At 35.2% G+C, this 21,032-nt stretch overlaps 1 protein-coding gene across 2 annotated transcripts in view; it reads right to left on the bottom strand.

The window, feature by feature from the left end:
* PXDNL (peroxidasin like) overlaps positions 1-21,032 on the bottom strand; it is a 428,875-nt gene that overhangs the window by 96,786 nt on the left and 311,057 nt on the right. Inside the window, exons 9-12 of one of the 2 annotated variants that reach the window (XM_045789101.2) lie at positions 19,663-19,832; positions 16,733-16,999; positions 12,813-12,929; positions 10,584-10,742 (exon numbers count right to left, since the gene is read on the bottom strand). In XM_045789101.2, the coding sequence (XP_045645057.2) occupies positions 10,584-10,742; positions 12,813-12,929; positions 16,733-16,999; positions 19,663-19,832 (713 nt within the window). The remainder of the gene's footprint in view (positions 1-10,583; positions 10,743-12,812; positions 12,930-16,732; positions 17,000-19,662; positions 19,833-21,032) is intronic. The other variant, XM_087864880.1, reaches the window with a different exon arrangement.

Below are 21,032 nucleotides of genomic sequence, written 5' to 3'. Positions count from 1 at the left end.
GTACCTAAAGGGGGGAAAAAAATGAAGCACGAACTATGTCTCACACTTAATACAAAAATTAACTCAAAATGGACAACAAACTTAAGTATAAAATGTAAAACTATAAAACTTTAAAAAGAATAGGAGAAAATCTTTGGAATGTAGGACGAGGAAAAGAGTTCTTAGATCTTGTATTGAAAGTGTAATCCATCAAAGAAAAAAATTATAAACTGGATTCCATCATATTTTAAAACTTCTGTGTTGTGAAAACTATGTGGAAAGGATGCAAAGACAAGTTTCAGACTAAGAGAAGACATTTACAAGCCACATACACAACAGATGATTAGTGTCTAGAGTATACAAAGAACCTTCAAAATTCAACAATAGAAGACCAAACAATTCAAATAGAAAATGGGCAAAAAACATGACATTGCACTGAAGAGAATATACAGATGCCAAATAAGCCTGTGAAAAGATGCTCAACATCACTAGTCATGAGGGAAATGCAAATTAGAACAACTGTAAGGTATCACTACATATCTGTCAGAATGGCTAGAATAAAAAATAGTGACAACACAAATCACTAACAAGGATGCAGAGAAACTGGACCACTCATACATTACTGGTGGAAAATGCAAAATGGCAAAGCCACTCTGGAAAAGAATTTAGGAATTTCCTTAACAACTTAAAGATGACACTACCATTCAATCCAGCATTTGCACTCTTGGGCATTTATCCCAGAGAAAGAAAACTTACTCTCACACAAAAGCCTGTACATGAATGTGTATAGCAGCTTTACTAGTACTAACCAAATTAAAACCCAGATGTCCTTCAATGAGTGGATGATTAAACAAACTGTAGCTTATTCACACTGTGGCATATTACTCAGCTGTAAAAAGAATAATTGATAAATGATTGGATAATCAAAAAGACAACTGATAACACACAAAATCTGGATGAACCTCCAAATAAATATGCTGAATGGAAAAACCCGTCCCAAAAGGTTACATACTATATGATGCTATTTATATAACATTATTGAGACAAAGAATTATAGAAATAGAGAACAAATTAGTAGTTGCCAGGGTTTTAGTAGGTGGAGTCTGTAGCTTGGTAATGAGTTTGGATCTCTTTGTGTTATTGCTTACAACTAAATGTGAATCTACAATTATTTCAAAATAAAACTTTAAAATAAATCAACTATGTGGACATGTAGGGAATAATACACACCAAACCCAGGTTAATGGCAAGTAGGTTGGAGTGGAGAACAGATGGAAAAGAAGAAGAACAAACAATCTTTAAGCACATTTGTGATGTTTATTTCTTCATTGGAGTAGTGGGCATAAGGGCTTTTCACCATATCTTTCTTGATGGCTTTTTGTATGACTGAAATAAAAATAAATGGTAACATCAAAAATTTATTATGAAGATAAAAATATTCTGTTCTTGAAGCGAGAACTGTATTTTGTTATAGTCAAATCTTCCACTCTATTTAGATTTGCTAAAACTAAGGCTTATAGATTCCTGACAATGCATAGCAGACATCTCATGAGGACTAGTGACTCTATTAGGCAGTGACCTTCCTGATTCACCCAAGGGATCTCTAACTAACACTTCACATCATGCCCTCCATTATCTGATGTCCTGTATCTCTAACCATGTTTACCTCCTGTCTTATTAGCTACTCATTACCACCACTTACCCGTCATCACTTACAATCTTTTGAAAATACCTAATACCACACCCTACAGCAAAACCACCTCTTCCTCCTGCTCCATTATCTCCTCATTTTGGTCGCTATCTAGATTGCTAGGAACTTTCCTCCTTCTTCCTGTTGACCAACCTGTCTAGTGTCATTCCCTTTTCAGCCGGGATCCTAAGTTTTATCACCTCTACCACTTTCCTTCCCAAACTTTCAACTCCTTTACCCCATTGTCCTTCTGTTCAACACACTGGCACTGTGTTCTTCATGCCTGTCCTTCAAAAATATCTGAAGTGATCATGTGTCCTGGTTTATCAGAGACAAACGTCCTTTGTCACTTCCGATCCTATTGAACAACAATAAAAAATTTGTCTCTCAGTACACCCTTCACCAACAAAACATCAGCATTTTTTACTCCACAGGAGAAAAACAAAAACAAACAAAAAGCCAAAACAAGCCCTCAGACTATAAATACTTCAACTTCCTACACTCCTCTTTCATAGAGGTACTTCTCTATATACCCATTCTTGACTGCCCTTCTCTCCTCATCTAAAATGAAGAAATGCCTCTTATCTTATCCTTCAGGCAAATTGCTTCATTGAATTTTGCAAATCCCATCCCATCTTGCCACCTGAGAAATCTTGAACCACTTTTTACTCACTCTCTTCCATCTTTCTGCCTTCTTCCCTTAAGAAAATACTCAGAATAATAAGCTCTTCCCCTTATTTGCCCATATCCTTACCTCATCTTCAGTGTCACCTTCTTACGGCTTGCCTTCACAAAGAAATGTCTTGGAAAAAAATAGTCTCCGCCTACCTGCTCCCCTTCCCCTTTTCACAGAAGCTCATTTCCCTTGACTGCACGAAAGCTGTTCTTCAGGTCCTTAAATTCAGAATCTTAAAAAAAAAATCAGTTTTTATAGAAAGTACCTTTTTGTAGCTTTGACCCATTTGATCACTCTTTCCTTCTGGAGATAATTCTTAGCTTTTGGGATTCCTTTCTCCTCTGAGATTCTGTGTCATCCTGAGGATTTGTTATGGTACAATTCACAGCTTTTCTTTCTTCTGCCTTAAAGGAATTCCCACCTTTGGCCCTCACATCTTCTTACTCAACTAAATGACTTCATTCACAACCATAATTCTAAAGGACTTCATTCACAACCATAGACTATACAACTTAGCTTCATGCTCATAAGCCAACCATCTTAGAGACATCTACATTCAGTCCCAACAAGCATACCAAATGCAACTTTCTCCAAACTATACACATTATCTGTCCCCATTTGCTAATTTATCTGTCCCTTTTGCTATTGAACTAGAAATTTCTTCCTATATTACAAATAACAAAAAAACTTGTCAGTTATATATGTTGCAAATATCTTTTGCTTCTTTTTTTAAAAGTGAACGGAAGATATAAATTATAATGTAGATGACTTTATCAATCTTTTCTTATAGTGATTTTTATATTTTGTTCTAAAAGTCTTCTGTACTATTATCATAAAAATCTTGTTTTAATTCATAAATATTTAAATATTTTTAACATTAAAGTCCTTTTTAAATCTGGAATTGCTTTTTGGCGTACAGGGTAAAGTGAAGATACATTTCATGTTTTCCCTGTGACCAGCTCCCTAGCACTATTGAGGAGATCTACTTTCTGTAGATGAGCAGTACTACCACTGTAATTAATGTCTTTCTTTCTGTTCCATAGGTCAATTTGTCAATCTCCATGCCAATAACACAAAATGTTAATTACGATAGATTGAGAACCTCTTACTATAAGATTCTCTTAGGTATTCTTAAATCTTTGCTCATTCATATGCAGTTTTAACCAACCTTTCATTTTCTACCAAAAACCCTTCCAGGATTTTCACTGGAATTGCATTGACCTACAAATCAATATTGAAAGGACTAATACCTTTACAGGAGGATTTGTCTTTTAAATTTCTTTCAACAACATTTTTTTCCCTACAAGTTCTTGTACATCTTTTGTTAGATTTATGTTTTAAATTTCATTTTACTGTAGTAAGAACACTCACCATATATCGCCCTTCTTAAAAAATTATTAGTTACTAATCAAAGGGTATAGAGTTTCAGTTAAGCAAGATGAAGAAGTTCTACAGATATGCAGTACAATAGTGTATGTATAGTCAACAACGTATATTGTTAGATTTATTTTACCTAAGTTATACTTTCTTGTTTTTTTAAGACATATCATTTAAAAAATAAAATTAGGTATTCTGTTTGTTTGCTGATGTGTAGAAAGAAAGAAAGAAAGAAAGAAAGAAAGAAAGAAAGAAAGAAAGAAAGAAGAAAGAAAGATATTTTTACCTATTAATGTTAACTAATAATCTTGCTAAACTCTTATTATTTCTGATAGTGTATTTGTAAATGTTTCTGAATTATGTATGAGGAAAATTATACTACATATAAATAATAAAATCATATGCCTTCTTTCTAAATTCATAACATTTGTTACCATTTCTTTTCTTTTTGCACAGGCTAGGACCTTCCATTACAGTGTTGAATAAATGCAATCTTCTTTCTACTCCCAAAGGAAATATTTCTAACATTTCATCTTGAAAAACATCACTTTCAAAATGTTCCCTAGATTATCTATAAAAAGCTTTTTTTTAAGAAAACATTTCAGTTGTTTATTTCTGTATTGCTAATTTCTTAATAATGGAGATATGACAAATTTAATCAAATGTTTTGTGTACATCTATTTATTAAAATCATAATTTGTCCTCCATTAATCTATTAATGTCATTGGATTCAGTTGGTCAATATTTTCTATAGAGATTATTCTGAATTTTTTTTCTCATAATATCCTTTATTAGTTAAAGTTGGTAACTATTTCCTGTTCTATTCTCTGTAATAGTTTGTATAAGGCTAAATTGATCTTAGAACATTTACAGAATTTGTCTACAAAATAACTGCCAGATTTTAATTTTTTTCTTATCTTTTATTTAAATAATTTGTTGATTTTCCAACTCCATCTTTTTCACCTTTCTGATTTGAATCCTGTAACCATATTTTTTTTTATTTTTTCTACCTACCCCTGATATTTTGCCAGGTATACAAGATTATACTACTTTAATTCCAATAATCATTTTCCTAACTGATATTCCATTGTTAGGTAGTATTGAATTATGTGATTTTTATTCAGTGCCACATCATAGCAATTATTATTATTAATATTTGATACAGAAAATATTTTAACATTTCCTACATGTTCAGCAGTTTCTTTGTTCACCTTTGCATTCTTTTTTGAATATCAGTCATTCTTTCAAGATCTTTCTTTTCTTTAGGAATTTCCTTAAAGTAGTATTATAGTTGGCAAACATTCTCAGTTTACTGAAAATATCTTTATTAAGCCCTTGTTCTTGAAAGATTGATAGTTATACAACACTATATTTACTGTTATTTTTCTTGAGACACTTTGAAGTTTTTTTAAAAGGTTTTATTTATTTATTTGATAGAGAGAGAGCATGAGCAGGGGGAGGGGCAAAGGGAGAAGCAGGCTCCCTGCTGGGCAGGGAGCTTAATGTGGGGCTTGATCCCAGGACCCTGGGATCAGGACCTGAGCCAAAGGCAGACACTTAACCGACTGAGCCACCCTAGTGCCCTGAGACACTTTGAAGTTTTGATTCCTGATATCTTGTGACTTCTATTGCTCCTGATATGAAACCTGTTAATTTAATTGATATAGGTGATTTGCCTTTCCTCTCTAACCAGTAATACCACTACTGTGAATTACCCATTGAGTGAGGAAACCGTATCAGCAGAGACTATGAAATAACCAGCTGTGAGAAAAAACAATTGGCTAAAAGGCCACAAGCTGACCTGGGTCTCCCATACCAGGGAAATAAGCAGTAGGGGAACCTCAATATGCTCTCTGAATATAACTCATGTAATGCTGGAGAACTAGCCCTGCAGAGGACCCTGATGACCAGTTAAGACCTTATAACAAAAAAGAGAAGGTCACATTGCCATTGGCTTCCCATTAGTGAACTTGTCCCTTCCTCTCCATTTCTTCTGGGCCATCACTAGGCAGGAATAATTGAAAGATTAAAAGGAAGAAAGTATACAAAAAACTAAACCTTGCCCTTTCCCAGTCCCTAACACTCAGATGGACGCCCCAATCTACTAGAGTCACCTGCTCCAGCCTGCGCTGAGAAGGCCAGGAAAAGAACTGAGTATACATTGTGAGATTTAAATATTGAAAAGAAGAGATGGAGCCTCGTGGTTTGGGAGCATAAGGGTGGCATTTCCAGTTTTTAATGGTCCAACAGCAACAGGGAGGATGAAAATCAGAAATGTACTGCTAGTTTTGTTTATAAAACTACCAGCTTCATTTTCAGTAAAATTAGGGAAGCACTAAAGCCCACTCCACCAAAAAAGTTGGAGTGAAGGGCTACTTAAAACAGAGAAGATGAAGTAGAGATGTGTGTGGAAGAGGCTATGACACAGATCTCAAGAAGGGCCAGGCACATACATTTCCTGACTAGAAAGACATCTCCAGAACAAAATCTGCATCACATGCACTTAGTGCTATTTTTCATATGTTTACCCAGTTATTCCCAAAGGTTTTATTGAATTATCTTTTCTTCACTCAAAGGAAATGCCATCTTTTTCATTCATGACATTCCCATATGAAAGGGAATCAATTTGTAGATTATATATTTTGTCTTAATGTACTATCTGGGTAGTTTTAATTTATGTAGCTTTATTATATATTTTATAATTTAGTATGAAAAGTCCTCCTCAATTATGGTCCTCTTTCAGAATTTTCCTGGTTATTCTTTCTTATGTCTCTCGGCTAATTGTAATGATTTGTCTCTCCAAATCTAGTGATAGGAATGACAGCAGAAATCTTTTCTTTAGTGAAAATATTTATACCATTTCTCTATTAAGCAGGATTCTGACTAATTAGTTCAGTAAAGCGAGGGTAATTTATAACAAATCCTAAAAATTCATTAAAATATTTAAAAGGAAAACTATCTTGTATATCTATGCAAAAAATCCAGATATGTAAATTTATCATGTTAAAGAAATGTCTGTTCACACCTATGTTAACTAAGAGTTTCTAATGAGAATAAATGTTGAATTTTAGCAGATGTCTTTTTATCATCTATGGAAAGAATCCCGATTTTTCTTCTTAAATGCATTAAGATAATAAAATATATTAATAGCTTTCCTATTATTGCACTATATTTGACTTTCTGAAATAAAAACCACTTAACAATGGACTAATATTTTTTCATGTGCTACTGGATTCTTTATGATTTATAATTATATTTATTTATTTACATTATTGGATTTTTTGCATAGATACACAAGATAGTTTTTCCTTTATATATTTTAATGTATTTTTAGGATTTTGGTATCAAGCTTGGTTTTGTTTTACTAAAAATATTTCTGGTGTGTTTTTTATTTTCTAGTTCCTGAAACAACATAAATAGCATTAGAATTTTTGTTATTTATAGATATGACGGTCTTCCTTGGGAAGGCACATGGCCACATACTCTTATTGGAGAGAGCTCTTTTGCAAGTTTAATATTCAAAATAATTAACAGTCTATTAAGCTATGCCAGAGAGTAACAGCTGGGTATCTGCACTGTTGTGATCTTTGGCAACTTTTTTCTCCCCTACTATATCCTGTTTATATTTCTCTCTCTTCTGGAATTAGTTTTCATTAATTATATGTTTCAATAAAATTATTAGTTTCATCCAATGTTATATATATATATATTTGCATGTACTTGAACAAAATATTAGTGGAAAAAATAAAACCATTGCATAGCTAAAGGTTAGAAGCATCTCTGGAGTGAATACACTGTTGAAAACATAGCAAGGGACATATGTTGGTTATATGTAACTATGTTCACCACATTAGAAATTAAATCTGAGGACTTAAAAATGTATTTACTTATTCAAAAATTACAGTTATAAACTCATACAATTTTCAGATAAATAACACAATTTTACAAACATTAATTAATTTTCCAAAAATAAAAGTAATAAATGGAGTAGCATATTGTTCTACACTTTTGCAAATCTCAACAATTTTCCAATAATAAAAGTAATGAGTGGAGTGACATGTTGTTCTACACTTTTGCAAATCTCAATAATTGAATAACTGCTTTTGAGTTCAATCTCTTGCAATTAGTCATGTTAGTTGAAGTATATGAATAAAATATGGCCTCACAAAGATAAGTATTTGCAAAATGTAGGGATATTTTAAAAGTTTTTTCAGATAATTGTGAAAAATCTTTGATACTACATCAAAATTTGACAACTGATAGCCTCTTTTGCCAATTTCTTTCATGACACATCTATTAAAGGGCCAAGATTTAATAAAGGTAGTATCTTCCCCCTGTTTTGTAAGTAAAATTTACATTTTAAATAAAATTACTTTCTTTTTCCCACTGCAAGGGAAGAATATATGAATTACTAGTACAGTTTGGTCCATTGTTTTGGTTCATGCTAATGCTTCAGCACTTTTATTCACCATTATCTTGGTACTATCAAGGCAAATGTCAACCTAGTGGAAAAGGCAAACAAGATCTTGATATTATTATGAGATAGTTTTAACCTAAAAACCCCGATAAAAGGTCTTGGAAGTTTCCTCCACTGACAATCCACAGAACACACTTTGAGAAACACTTCACTACACACAAAATGGGGCCTACAAAATATTGTCAAGGGTACTGGTAAAAAAATTTTTGTTAGTAATTTCAGAGATAAAATGGTTCCACCTATTATATGTTTACTTGAATTCATTTAACTCTTCCATTCCCACTGTCATGGATGTTCAGGTCATCTAACACATCACTTGGCTATGTCATAAATCTAGTGGCTTCTTATTTTTAGACTTTCTTCACTTCAACATTTGCCTATTCATTTTGGGCTGATTAATATACTACGTAATAGATCTGGCCAACAATTGAAAAGTTCCATGGCCTATAGTCAAGATCTGATGCATTCTAACTCCACCAACCACCCCAACCTTTTCTTCCCTACAACCCTCTCCCCCACTCTTTTCACATAGTTTATGTTCAACATGTTGGGCTCTCCGTTTGCTAAAAAAACTTGTTTCTACATTTGTGCCTATTGCAAATAATATTTTCTTAACTATGGATATTTGATAAATTTATCAAATTCTTCCACGTGTCAACTATTAGATTAAATAATATATTCTAATATTAATTTCAACACAGTGGCATCTTACAATATCTTAACAGAGTGGAGGAAAAGAACCCTCCCTGGGGTAGGAGCATGCTTCTAAATTGAGATCTAGAGGGTCAATGGGAGACATTGGTGGAAGGATGTAACAATGGAGCAAAAAGAGGACAAAACTAAGACCATTAACTTCAGCATCTTCATGCTATATCTTATTTGACTACAATGTGTTGATTTGATATGTCCTCCTTTTAAAAAATGTAGGGGTGCCTGGGTGATGCAGTCTGTTGAGCATCTGACTCTTGGTTTCGTCTCAGGTCATGATCTCAGGGTCGTGAAATCAAGCCCCAAGTCAGGCTCCATGCTCAGTGCAGAGTCCCTGAGTTTCTCTCTCTCTCTCTCCCTCTGTACCCCTCCCCCACATGCTCCCTCCCTCAAATAAATAATCTTTGAAATAAAGATATTAATGTAAAAACCTCCTGATTTTTAAATTAGTTAAATTAGTTGAAAACCAATTCAAAAGTAATTTTAAACAATCTGCATTTCCTCTTAGAAAGAATGAACCAAAGAAATGGGGTTTTCCAAGGGCATGGCAGTTCCCTTCATCTTCAATAGTTTTTTCAAATCTTCCCATGCATTTCAGCTGCTATTTGACTACTTTCCCTAATATCCTTTTTCCTCTTCATAGAACCTTAACTTGCATCAAATAAATAGTAATAAACATTTGATATGTTGGAAATATAGTGAGAAAGGAATCAATAATAGATTGTACATAGATATTAGTTCAGTGTAATTTTATGTCTATGTCTCAGCATCACCGAACATTTCAACATCACAAATATTTCTTTTTACATTTATATTGTTACATCTGGCCAACCTTTGTCTTTATGCTTTATATGCTCTTATCTAAATATGTGTTACTTCTGTGTTTAGATCTACTACATCAAAATAAATTATAGCCAATTTATGGAGAAACCTAGGAAATTATATTTAAATGTAAAACAATGCTAAAAATGCAGTCTAGGCACTATATATACATATATATATTACATATGTAATATAATATATATATATACATATATATGTGTGTATATACATATATAGTAACTAAGTTCCTCCATTTCAACATAAACCAGTAACTAAGAAGAAATTTCAAGAGTACTTTATAACAACCAATTTTTATCCTTATACTGGAACTATCTTTAAAAATTTAAGCCTTGAGTTTTCTTTTCTTTACATGTCAGTTAATGATAAATTATGGACAAATATACCAACCTCATACCAGAATATTACTATTTATGATAAACCAAAGTACTGAATTTCATGATGAGTCTGGAGCAAAGTGTCTGCAGTATATTCCCAATAACACTGAGCATAAAAGATACATCAATGTAAGACCAAAATTCAGACCATCAGGTGTGAGCAATGTATCTTTCTCTGAGCTAGTCTCTGCAGGTAGGGCTAATTAACTAGCTTTGCAAAAAATGTAAGAAAACACAAAATGATATTTTTGGAAGAAAACATGATATTAATAATTAGCATTAATAGAAACAAAATCCTCAAGTTTGAAAAAAAAAGACTGGAAGAAAGTTATAAAATTTGTAATTTCTTAGATCTTATAAAATGAAAATTACCTAAGTAATAAAGTCCCCCGGGGATGTGTATAAGACACATAAAAAGGCACTCCTCAGGTATGAAAACCCAATCACAGCACGCATTACCTTTGGGTTTTACAGTCAGCTGGACAGATGCTTTTTTCACTCCCAAAGGACTTACTGCCTGACATTCATATTGGCCTTGGTCATGATGTGCTGCGTGGTCAATTCTCAAAGTGCCAGAGGAGAGAACTGTATGCAGACCTTCCTGAGGGAGCTGCCCTCCTGCAAAGAGGGAAAGAAAATACTTTTCTAGAACGGTGTGATCTTCTGGTGCTGGGTAAGGGTTGGGATCTCTCTGGAAATCCTCAGGGTCACAATACTGGGACCGCTCCTCCTAACGCTCCATTTGGGAACTGGGGCATCCCCCTTGACCAGCCCCCAGCAGGAGAACTGGTCAGCTCCCTTAATGAATTTCTCCACCTTCATGTTTTCCCCCCTCAGTTTTATTTTCCACAGTTAGAGTGCAAATTTCAAAACTAACCTTATTCCAACATTATCCTCGCTTATGGTGGCGTCTTATTATTCTAAGGGGGCATGTGAGTCATTGCACAGGCTAACCAACCACACCCAGTTCTATAGCTTCATTGTCTCACTTTTTACTTAACGGAGCTCAAACAAGGTAAAATTTGGATAGGATAAGAATTGTTTTTGCCTTTTTTATTTTTTAAGAACAGCTTTTATTCCTACATTACCCCCCAAAATGATTACTAAATATGATTTTCAAATACCTTCATAACATTTGTTGTCTCATGGAGGTAATATTTGTAATATAAAAACGTGATGGAATTACAACATCTACGGTGCTGAGACAGAATCTTGAGAATGGTGGTTTTTGTGACACTCAGGCTGCTAACCCTCACCAGTCATACCTCCCCAGCCAACATGGCACTTTGCAACCTCTGAGCTTATTCTGCGTTTACACTCCTTGTGGCCATTAACAAGTTAATGGATTGTCATTCTCAACTATTTCAGGGGCAATATGTGTCACAGCTAAATAGTTAACCTTTATTGTATAAACAAATAATAAATAATAGATAATAAATTAAAAAAATAAATAATAAATTTTAAAAAACTCTTTACCTTTGTTAATCTTTATTGACTATGTACACAAATGAGCCAAATACTCTTCTAAATGTTTACGAGTATAAATACATTCAAAATAACCCCCACAACCACCCAGTATTGTAGAGGATATCATCACTCCCAGCATATAGGTAAGGCAGTTCTGGTAAAACCACAGGGAACTTACTTGCCCAAGGTCATGCAACTAGTAAATGAAGGAGTGAGATGTGAATCTTGGCTTTCCAGCTTCAAAGTTCAGCTCCTAACCACTCTACTCTTATAAAGATGAGAGCAGAAATTTTAGCCAAAAGAAGTTCACAAATGTTGATGTGTTTAGAATTTAACCTAGTTACTTGAACTAATATAAAAGTTAGCAATTCAAAGACCAGAGAAATCTTAGAGGAGCTCTCATCTCAGAGTGTAGACCTTAATCTCTAACACCCCAGGGATCACTGGAAGTGCCCAACCCCTCTGGTGTACCCCACACCCCTTCCCCCCCACTTAAAAGACAGCAGCTTTCTGGGCACCTGGATGGCTCAGTCTGTTAAGCCAGCAACTCTCTGTTTTGGCATGATCTCATGAGTCAATGAGATCAAGCCCATGTAGGGCTCCATGCTCAGCAGGGAGTCTGCTTGAAGATTCTCTCCTTCTGTCCCTTCCCCTACTCCTGCTCTCTCACGTGCTCTTTCTCTCAAATAAATAAATCTTTTTAAAAAACCATTATTTTTTTAAAGATTTTACTTATTTATTTGAGAGAGAGAAAGCACATAAGTGGACAGAGGGGCAGAGGGAGAGGGAGAAACAGACTCCCCATTGAGCAGGGAGCCTGAGGCGGGCTTAATCCCAAGACCCTGGGATCATGATCTGAGCCTGAGGCAGATGTTTAACCTACTGAGCCACATAAGCGCCCCCACCCCAATAAAAAGCATTCTTCAAACAAACAAACAAGCAAACAGTAGCTCTCTTTTATCCATTTAACATGCTAGAGTTTTCCTTATGGTTGGTTTCACTGAACTTACAATTTCACTTTGTAATGAAATAGAATTCTGGCATTTAAAAAAAATATTTAACAGAAATTATAATGACATTTAATTCAAAGATTACATCTTGTGTGATGTTTTCATGTCCATGATATATCTATGATAATTAGTTTAAGCTGTTTTTTTTAATCCTCTCATAATAAAGAAGGTATTTATCTCTTTCCACAATCACTCATCGTCATGCTAATACCTGCTTTGGTCCAGGCAATTATTGGAGGTGGGTTGCCTTCAGCTTCACAGAGAAATTCTACAGTGTGTCCTTCTAGCACCACTTGATCCTTGGGGATTATTGTGAATTGTGGAGGAGCTAAAGAGAATGAAAAATAGTATCAAAATTAAAAATTACTATATAAATTGTTAATAGTAAATGAAGAAAGGAAATATGTTTAAATATGCTGCTTAATTAGAATTTGTTTCCAATTATTTACACAAAAGCTATTAAGAATGTGTAGGTGCTTGTGTATGTTTGTGTCTGCTTGCAAAGAAAACAAAAATATGCATATCTGGTTTGCAAAGCAGGAAAACAGTAGTAAGAAGGAATTATTTCTAAACCTTATGGAATCTGCTTCATATGTTATTTACTAACTGCAATAGACATATATAAAATCACAAATTGTAGTTGAACCATTAACAAAATTGTTTCTTCCAAACTTTCATACACATGATAAAATTTGAAACAAGCTGCTCTGTTTACTTCAGGGAAAAAAAATGTTTCGTATAACATGCACTATAATACCTTTTAAAAACTCATATTTAAATCAAAATTTCAGGATTTCCAAACGTTCAGATCTTTTACAGTTGAATTTGTTTAAATAGTAAATAGCTAATAGATGCATATACAGTTATACAATCTATTCATGGTTCTTTTACTAATATGAAAAAGAAATCTACACGACCATTTAAGGGCAAGATGATCTCCAATAATACCTAAGTGATGACATTTTCCAAACAACTTTCTGAGATGACCTGACCTCTTCTCCTTGCTGTTAGATTTTTGTACTTAACCCCTCATTGCTCTTCCTCACCATCTGGATTTACAAGAATCATGATAAAATAAATAATATTCGGCAAACTGTATTTGCTTCAGCTTTCATATTGTGTTTAAGTAATAAAGACTTTTAAAAGTCTTCAATTCTAAGTAAGGCACTAGGCTAAACAAATGGTAAAAGATAAATTATAAGGTCATAAATTCATGTAAGCCCTCAGGAATGCCAGCGAGATATTTGTAATAGAGTCTTAGAAAAGTCAAGGTGGAAAAAGCCCACAGATCAGCAGGCTTCATGTTCCACAGATGAAGAATTAGGGTTGAACTGAGTAACTCTCAGAGACACGATGAGAATTTAGGCCATTCAACCCCCAGCGTGATGTTCTTTCTGGAATATTACATGAACTTTTTAAATTGCTAAGAATAACTTGAAGTGAGCAAAAATATTTCTATGTTAAAAAATGAATTCATGACACAGTAGAAGAGCTATAAAGCAAAAGTAGGTAGTGGTTACGGCAAGTCATTCCGTCAAGGCACAAGTGTTGAGAAATTTGACTTCAACTTTTTAATAGTAACTAAAACTCACAACTAGCCACATCTGGCATTGTTGTATTTCATGTGTGGCATTGTTATATTTTATATGTTCTCATAGAAAAAAAATATATTTATGTATATATTTAGAAAAAATATATTTTTAAACCGAGACTATATCCTACCAAAAAATAGGAAAGACACTTTACATTTGTTCCTTGCAGTAAAATGACCAATTTGCTAGATCAAGGAAGAAATTTGATCTAATGGGAAGAAAACCCAGAAGAGCTAAACATCACAAAGGCAGGTAGTGTGGGCTGGAGGAATTCAATAGGAATAATGAGTTGACATTTCTGGGCCTTTCACTTACAATGGTGGTCAGCAGTCCCACCTCCAATACTAACACACCACATGCTTAGATGAAGCGTTTTCCTATTTTATTTAAATCCACCTTTCTGGTGGATTTTACAAAACCCATGACTGTGATGCCTCCTACAAAAAAACATTTTTATTTACATCGTTGGTAACTATAGGCCCTTTCATCTAAGTGCTCAATACTGTGATTCACACCTTTCATTGAAGCTGTTTCTTTTTCATTTTATCATTTGTTCAGCCAGTCAAAGGAAGGAAATTAATTTGTAGGCAGTTGTGTTCTTGGCTTCAGTGGACATTCAAAGAACTAAAGAAAATTGATAGAACATCTGTTAAGATGACACAGAAAGGGTACATCTTAAAATATTTAGTCTATGCACTAGGCAAATAAAAGAAGCCTCTTTTATAAATGTATCAAATGATTAATGGACCATTTCAAGACCAATTAAAAATCTCAACACATAGACCTACAAGTAACCCACCTACACAGTTGCAAGCGACAAAAGAGAAGCAGATGGCAATTTCAGTGCACACTGCCTGGTAAAAAGAAATCGTTAGCCTATTGTGATATGAGAAATGAACAGCACCATAAATGTTGGAGTTTGGTTACACGTGAACTGATGTAGATGGAAAAATAGAAACTAAACGCAAGAAGTAGAGATACGAAAGATTAGAACAGTATGAAATAAAGGACCTGTCAGATGTAAATGCATGATTAGGCATTATGCTTCCAAACACCATATATTAAATATAAAATAATGCAAGCAAAAAAGACCCCAAATACTATTTCTTTGTAAGCATTTTTCAATCCTGACACATAGAAAGTCTAAAAATAATATTTGGGTCCTTTAAAAGTAATTTCCCCCAGGAGTTAGCAAAGACATCAAGAAAAATTTTCATTTCTACACCTTTTTAGCATATAGAAAATGTTTTTCATGGTATTAACATTTTTAGGGGAAACGCAGTTTTTTTCCTCAGACACAACGGAAACAAAGAATTATTGATCTACTTAAAGAGTTGATATTAAACAAAAGCAATTTAGAAAACATTTACTGATTTCTGAAAACCCAGGATGGATGAAGTACTGTGACTTCCAGTGGGCCAATTCCTCTGCTCTCCAGAAGCCAGCACTCACAGCCCCAAAGTTGCCCCAACTCCATGTTTCAAAACTGTTTTCATGGAGCTCCTGGGTGGATCAGTCATTTAAGCATCTGCCTTCGACTCAGGTCATGATCCCAGGGTCCTGGGATGGAGCCCCACATGGGGCTCCCTACTCAGCAAGTAGTCTGTTTCTCCCTCTCTCTCTGACCTTCCCCCACCTCATTCCCCCCCAATAAATAAAAATCTTAAGAAAATAAAAATAAAAAAACCAAACTTTTCATTCTGTTTCCCAGGGTCTGGTTTTTTGCTCGGTAACATCTTATGTAAATATGTTACGTAAAATAATATAACTTCTTAAGTAAATTATAATGTTCATGGCTCCAGGAAGCCCTAAAAATGTATCACTGTAAATTACTGTACTCTTGTCAGCTGATGAAAAACGCTTTTGGATACAACAGGACGTTTGGCATCGCTCCAGTAAGACTGACATTCTGATGCTTACTAAACCTCTAAGCCCACAAGGAGTGTTGTCTGTGCACACAGGTGCACACACACCTAACCCCACACACACAACCTCTACGACAGAAAGGGAGGCGCAGCCCAGTGCAGAACAAAAGCATAGCAGAAAAACATGAGTTCTTTACAACAGGATTACATGCCCATGCATATAAATCACTTGTGGTGTTCAGAATAGTTTTATTACTGCTTTGTTACACAGCACAGGCCTCTAAGAGCCATCAACATATTCCTAAACTACGTTAGTAGACAGGTTGGTAAGTGACTATGAATACAGGGCACAGCATTTCCATTTTCATATCCGAAGTGTCTTTCCTACATCTGTGAAGTATCCTGAAGCACAAATATCTTTTGACAGTTTGCTGTCAAATGACTTCATCTCTTTTGTTGTTAATGGTGATTAGCATTTGGAAAAAGACTGAAGTGAAAAAAAATCCAAGTTTTAACATGAAGCAGATTCATTTTGAAAATTCTATTATGTCAAAAATAAATGGCAAATACAAAAATCTCTTCACTGATTCATGACATTATTTTTTTTAAGTTGAAAAATAATTTTCTGAGTATGGCAGCATGAACATTTCAATCATGACCTCCTGCTCCCATACCTTGTACAATTATGTTTGCTGTAGCTTGAACAGAGCCTTGATTATTGTTGGCGTGACAGGTAAATTGACCATGATCCTGCAGGGTGACATTCTGCAAGTACAGTCCTCCAGAAGTAGCCAGGTGCCTGGATTCATCCAGGGCCTCTCCGCTGCCCCTAGTCCAAGTAACATGGGGGTGTGGGTGGCCTGTGGCCATACATTCCAAAGTTGTGTTGGTGCCAATTAAAACCTCTGTGTCCTGGGGCTGGATTATAAAACTAGGCTTGGCTAAAGGAAAGAAAAAAACAAAACAAGACACAACCAGTAGCAGTTAAGAAGGTTTATTTATTCTACGTTGTGGTTTTTAAATTTTTGTCAATTTCAAAATGCCTTTATACTAAAATATTACATATATACATTAAATTCTCAAATAGTTAAATCTAAAATATCTGGATCTTAAATCTGGATTTTATATAAACATGTAATTTTTTTTAACAGACTGCTTCCCTCGATGTCACGATGGATCGTAGACACAGCTAGTGCCCACCTTTTTTTTAATTTTAGGGGCAAACTGTTCCAATGTTCCCATTGGAAAATATCCCCTTCTCAGACTCTCTTGCAGTTAAGGGTATCCATGTGACACAGTTCTGCCAATAAGATATAGGCACAGAGTTTCCTTCCCAGATAAAAGAGCAGTCCAATCATTGCCTTTCCTCCTGTTTGCTACCTGGCATTCCAGCATGAGTTTGGGTTACAAGAGTCAACTTGGGACCACAAGGTGACAATTATGAAGGGGAGAAAAAGGTCCCTATGCAAAGGACTGACGAATAGAAAGATATCATTGCAGCATTGGGCTAATGTGGCAGGTCTGCCCAGACTCCTGCACCGCTTGTGGCATATGAATAAACCGCGCACCCATGCGCACACACGTACTGTGTTTAAGCCGTTTCTCATCAAATTTTCTGTCACTTTCAGTCAAATATAATACAAATTGATTGAGCCACTAAGTATTCTTGTAAATACAAAATTTAGACTTCCGTATGGGGTGTTCCACTCATTGATTCATAAGAGTTTCATCTTTTCTGGAAATTTCAATCTCAATTAAAGACTTGCAAGGGTGTTAAACATGCTTAGTTATTGGTTCTAATTTGGGGGGTCCTTAATTTCTGAGATGAATATACCACTAAGAGTAGAGATAAATTTATTTTGTCTAATTCAACAATCAAGATTTAATTTAATTTTAACAATATAAAATGCTAGGTGTTGGAAAGATAGAAAGATGCACAAGACATTCCTTTCTGGGGCACCTGGGTAGCTCAGTCAGTTAAGCGTCTGCCTTCAGCTCAGGTCATGATCCCAGGGTCCCGAGATTGACCCCTGCATTGGGCTCCCTGCTTAGCAGGGAGTCTGCTCCTCCCTCTGCCTGCCACTCCCCGTGCTTGTGCTCTCTCCCTCTCTCTCTCTGTCAAATAAATAAATAAAACCTTAAAAAAAAAGACATTCCTTTCCTTGTAAGATTATGCTTTAGCTACGAGGACAGAAGACAAATCATAGTCTGAAGAACTACATCATACCTTGGAAATCATTATATTACAGTAAGTTGTAAAGTGCTATAGAAAAATGGAAACAACTATTATAATAATTGCGGTACAAACAGTTTTTGAAGTGAATGAATGGCAGTGGAAATGAAAAGGAAGACAATCTTTCTAGAAGTTTGATAAAACAAGATAGCAGTGGAGGCTGAATCTGAAGTTTTGGGAAGATATTCATAATATCAACAGTGATGGCAAACATAAGATGAAGTGCAGGTGAATGTGCTTGAGGGATGTAAAAAGTTTACATGTGAAAACGAGCAATAAGGCAGTAGTGAGATCAATCCAAATCTCAGGAAAGATACCGGCAATAAAATTTTTGATGTGTACATTAATTATTCAAGTTGGATGTTTGGGAATTGCTTTAAAACTCAAAAAGAGCTCAATGGAAGAGGAAACAATGTGCTCAGGGCAGTCAGACTGGATGAAAAGCAGGTGGAGAGGGTGTGAGGAAGGGCACAGTTGAGGCAGGCCGAAGACCTTGGGAAAGAAACAGAGGACCTTAGCAAAGGATCAGGAGGAAATGGTGCCCAGAAGTAAAAGTAGGAATAGTCCGGCGTGCAGTGTCAGGCTTGACCTGGAGGGGAAAGTGAATGATGTTTTAGAAGGAGCTAGTGGGTTTGCCATTTATAATTACTGACAAACTCTGTAAGGAATTCCCATATTCAGCCAATCTCTGACTCAAATGCATTATTTCTGTTGAAGTGACACTTCATTCAGGGATGTTTTCTCTACTCCCTCTGTCACTGCCCTTGTCACTACTCTCCTCTGCATCATCACAACAGCCTGCTGACCTCCTCACCTTACTGTGTCCTCCTGACTGTCCTCCAAACTGCTGCCTGGGAGATCTTTGTAACAGAAAAATCTAATTTTGAAACACTTAGAGTACAGTCATGAATGATTTGACTCTGCCTTACAGTTCATCAAATCCCACGCAATTCCCAACTCTCCATCTGTATCCTCCAGACATCCAGAACTTCCACGTCTTGAATGTGGGCTGCTCTATCTACCTTTACTGCCCTTTCCACTGCCTCAGTTCCACTGATTCCCTCTGAGGATGGTGGATCATCTTCTGAGGAAGCTGGATGAGTAATCAAAAGGACTCAGGTAGCCTTAGGACAGCACGTATTGCAACTGGAAAATAATAAAACTAAGGCAAGAAATTAAAATAAACTGCAAGAGAAAAAACCCTCAAGTTTTTGAGAAAGATTAGGAAGTGACAGACAATGGCAACTGTTTTACTTTTAAGCATTCCATACTTTAAAGAAGCAATTAAAAGTCATTTTCTAGTGCAAATAACTGATGGAGAACTGATGTATTTACATTAAGTTCAATCAAGAGACATAAAAAGGATTGTACCTGGAGGATTGGAGTATCTGAGCATGGCATTCTGTGTCTTGACCTCCCCAGCTGAGTTTCTGGCCATACACTGATATTCACCTTGGTCTGACTCACGGGTGTTTCGGATCATGAGTGTACCATCATCAAACAAGTTAAGTCGAGTATCATCTTCCAAATCCAGTAAGTGGCTGGAAATACACATTTTACATACATATTATTTAATCCCAATCATATCAAAAACACTTAACAAGACTGAAAATGTAGGACTTTATAAATATATTTCATGTACATCAACTTGGCGATTTTTTTAATTGTCTTAATAATTCAGATCATTTTAATTTAAATCGTAGTAGTCCCTTCCTATTTCTGAGATTGTATCCTAAACACAGGTTTCAAGTCAAGACATGATAGAAAGGAAAGAGGTTTAAATGTCCTGCTTTCCAAGGCAGCATGAATTTAAACACTGAAACCATCTTTCCAGTATGAAAGAAACTTCAGCACATTGTTATACCTCTGAATTCCTATTTAAAAAAAAAAAAGTGGAATCATCAAATGGTGACATGTAAGCTTTGCACCACTTTTCTGCGAGTCATTCAGTTGCACTTAAATTTTGTTGAAGAGTAGGGAAATATTCATATTCAAGGCAACATAACTCAAAGCCAAGGATAATTATACGACATGGCTTTAAATAAACACACCCATTTACCCAGTGGTTGGATGTTAGGCCCTCTTAACTGAACTGGACCATTTTGGAGATACTAGAAAAATGCTGTTTATCAATTGAAATGGAATATCCATTGAACACAGTAGTGAAGACTACCACCCAGAAAGTTCAGACATCAGTAAGTTTCAACAAAATTTTTTTTGGTCTTACCAGGGTTCTCTTTCCCCTTTAAAAATACTGAATAATCATGTGTGAGGAGGAATATAGATGTTCACATGAGTATGGTTAGTACTATAAATGTATTAAACATAAAGAGTTTCCCCCAACACACATTCATCACTCAATAGACATTTATTAAACACTTACTATATGTCACCCATCAATAACACCCTTAATAGAGGAAAAAGTCCATTGAGAAGATTTTATTTTTCTTTTTTTAATTTGTTTGTTTTACAAAGCCAACGGCTTCCAAGTAAACATTGGTCTACTAATTAAAAAACGTGCCAACACTGGGATGCCTAGGTGGCTCAGTCAGTTAAGCATCTGCCTTTGGTTCTGGTCATAATCCCAGGGTCCTGGGATCAAGTCCCACATTGGGCTCCTTGCTCAGTGGGGAGCCTGCTTCTCACTCTGCCTGCCACTCTCCCTGCTTGTGTTCTCTCTCTCTCACAAATAAATAAATAAAATCTTTAAAAAAATGTGCCAACACTGAAGAATAATAACT

Source organism: Ursus americanus, chromosome 9 (genome assembly GCF_024610735.1).
Source record: "Ursus americanus isolate L20-20 chromosome 9, mUrsAme1.1.p, whole genome shotgun sequence".
NCBI classification, from domain to species: Eukaryota; Metazoa; Chordata; class Mammalia; order Carnivora; family Ursidae; genus Ursus; species Ursus americanus.
The sequence above is the reverse complement of the archived record's forward strand: the minus strand, read 5'-3'. Positions and strand labels throughout refer to the sequence as shown.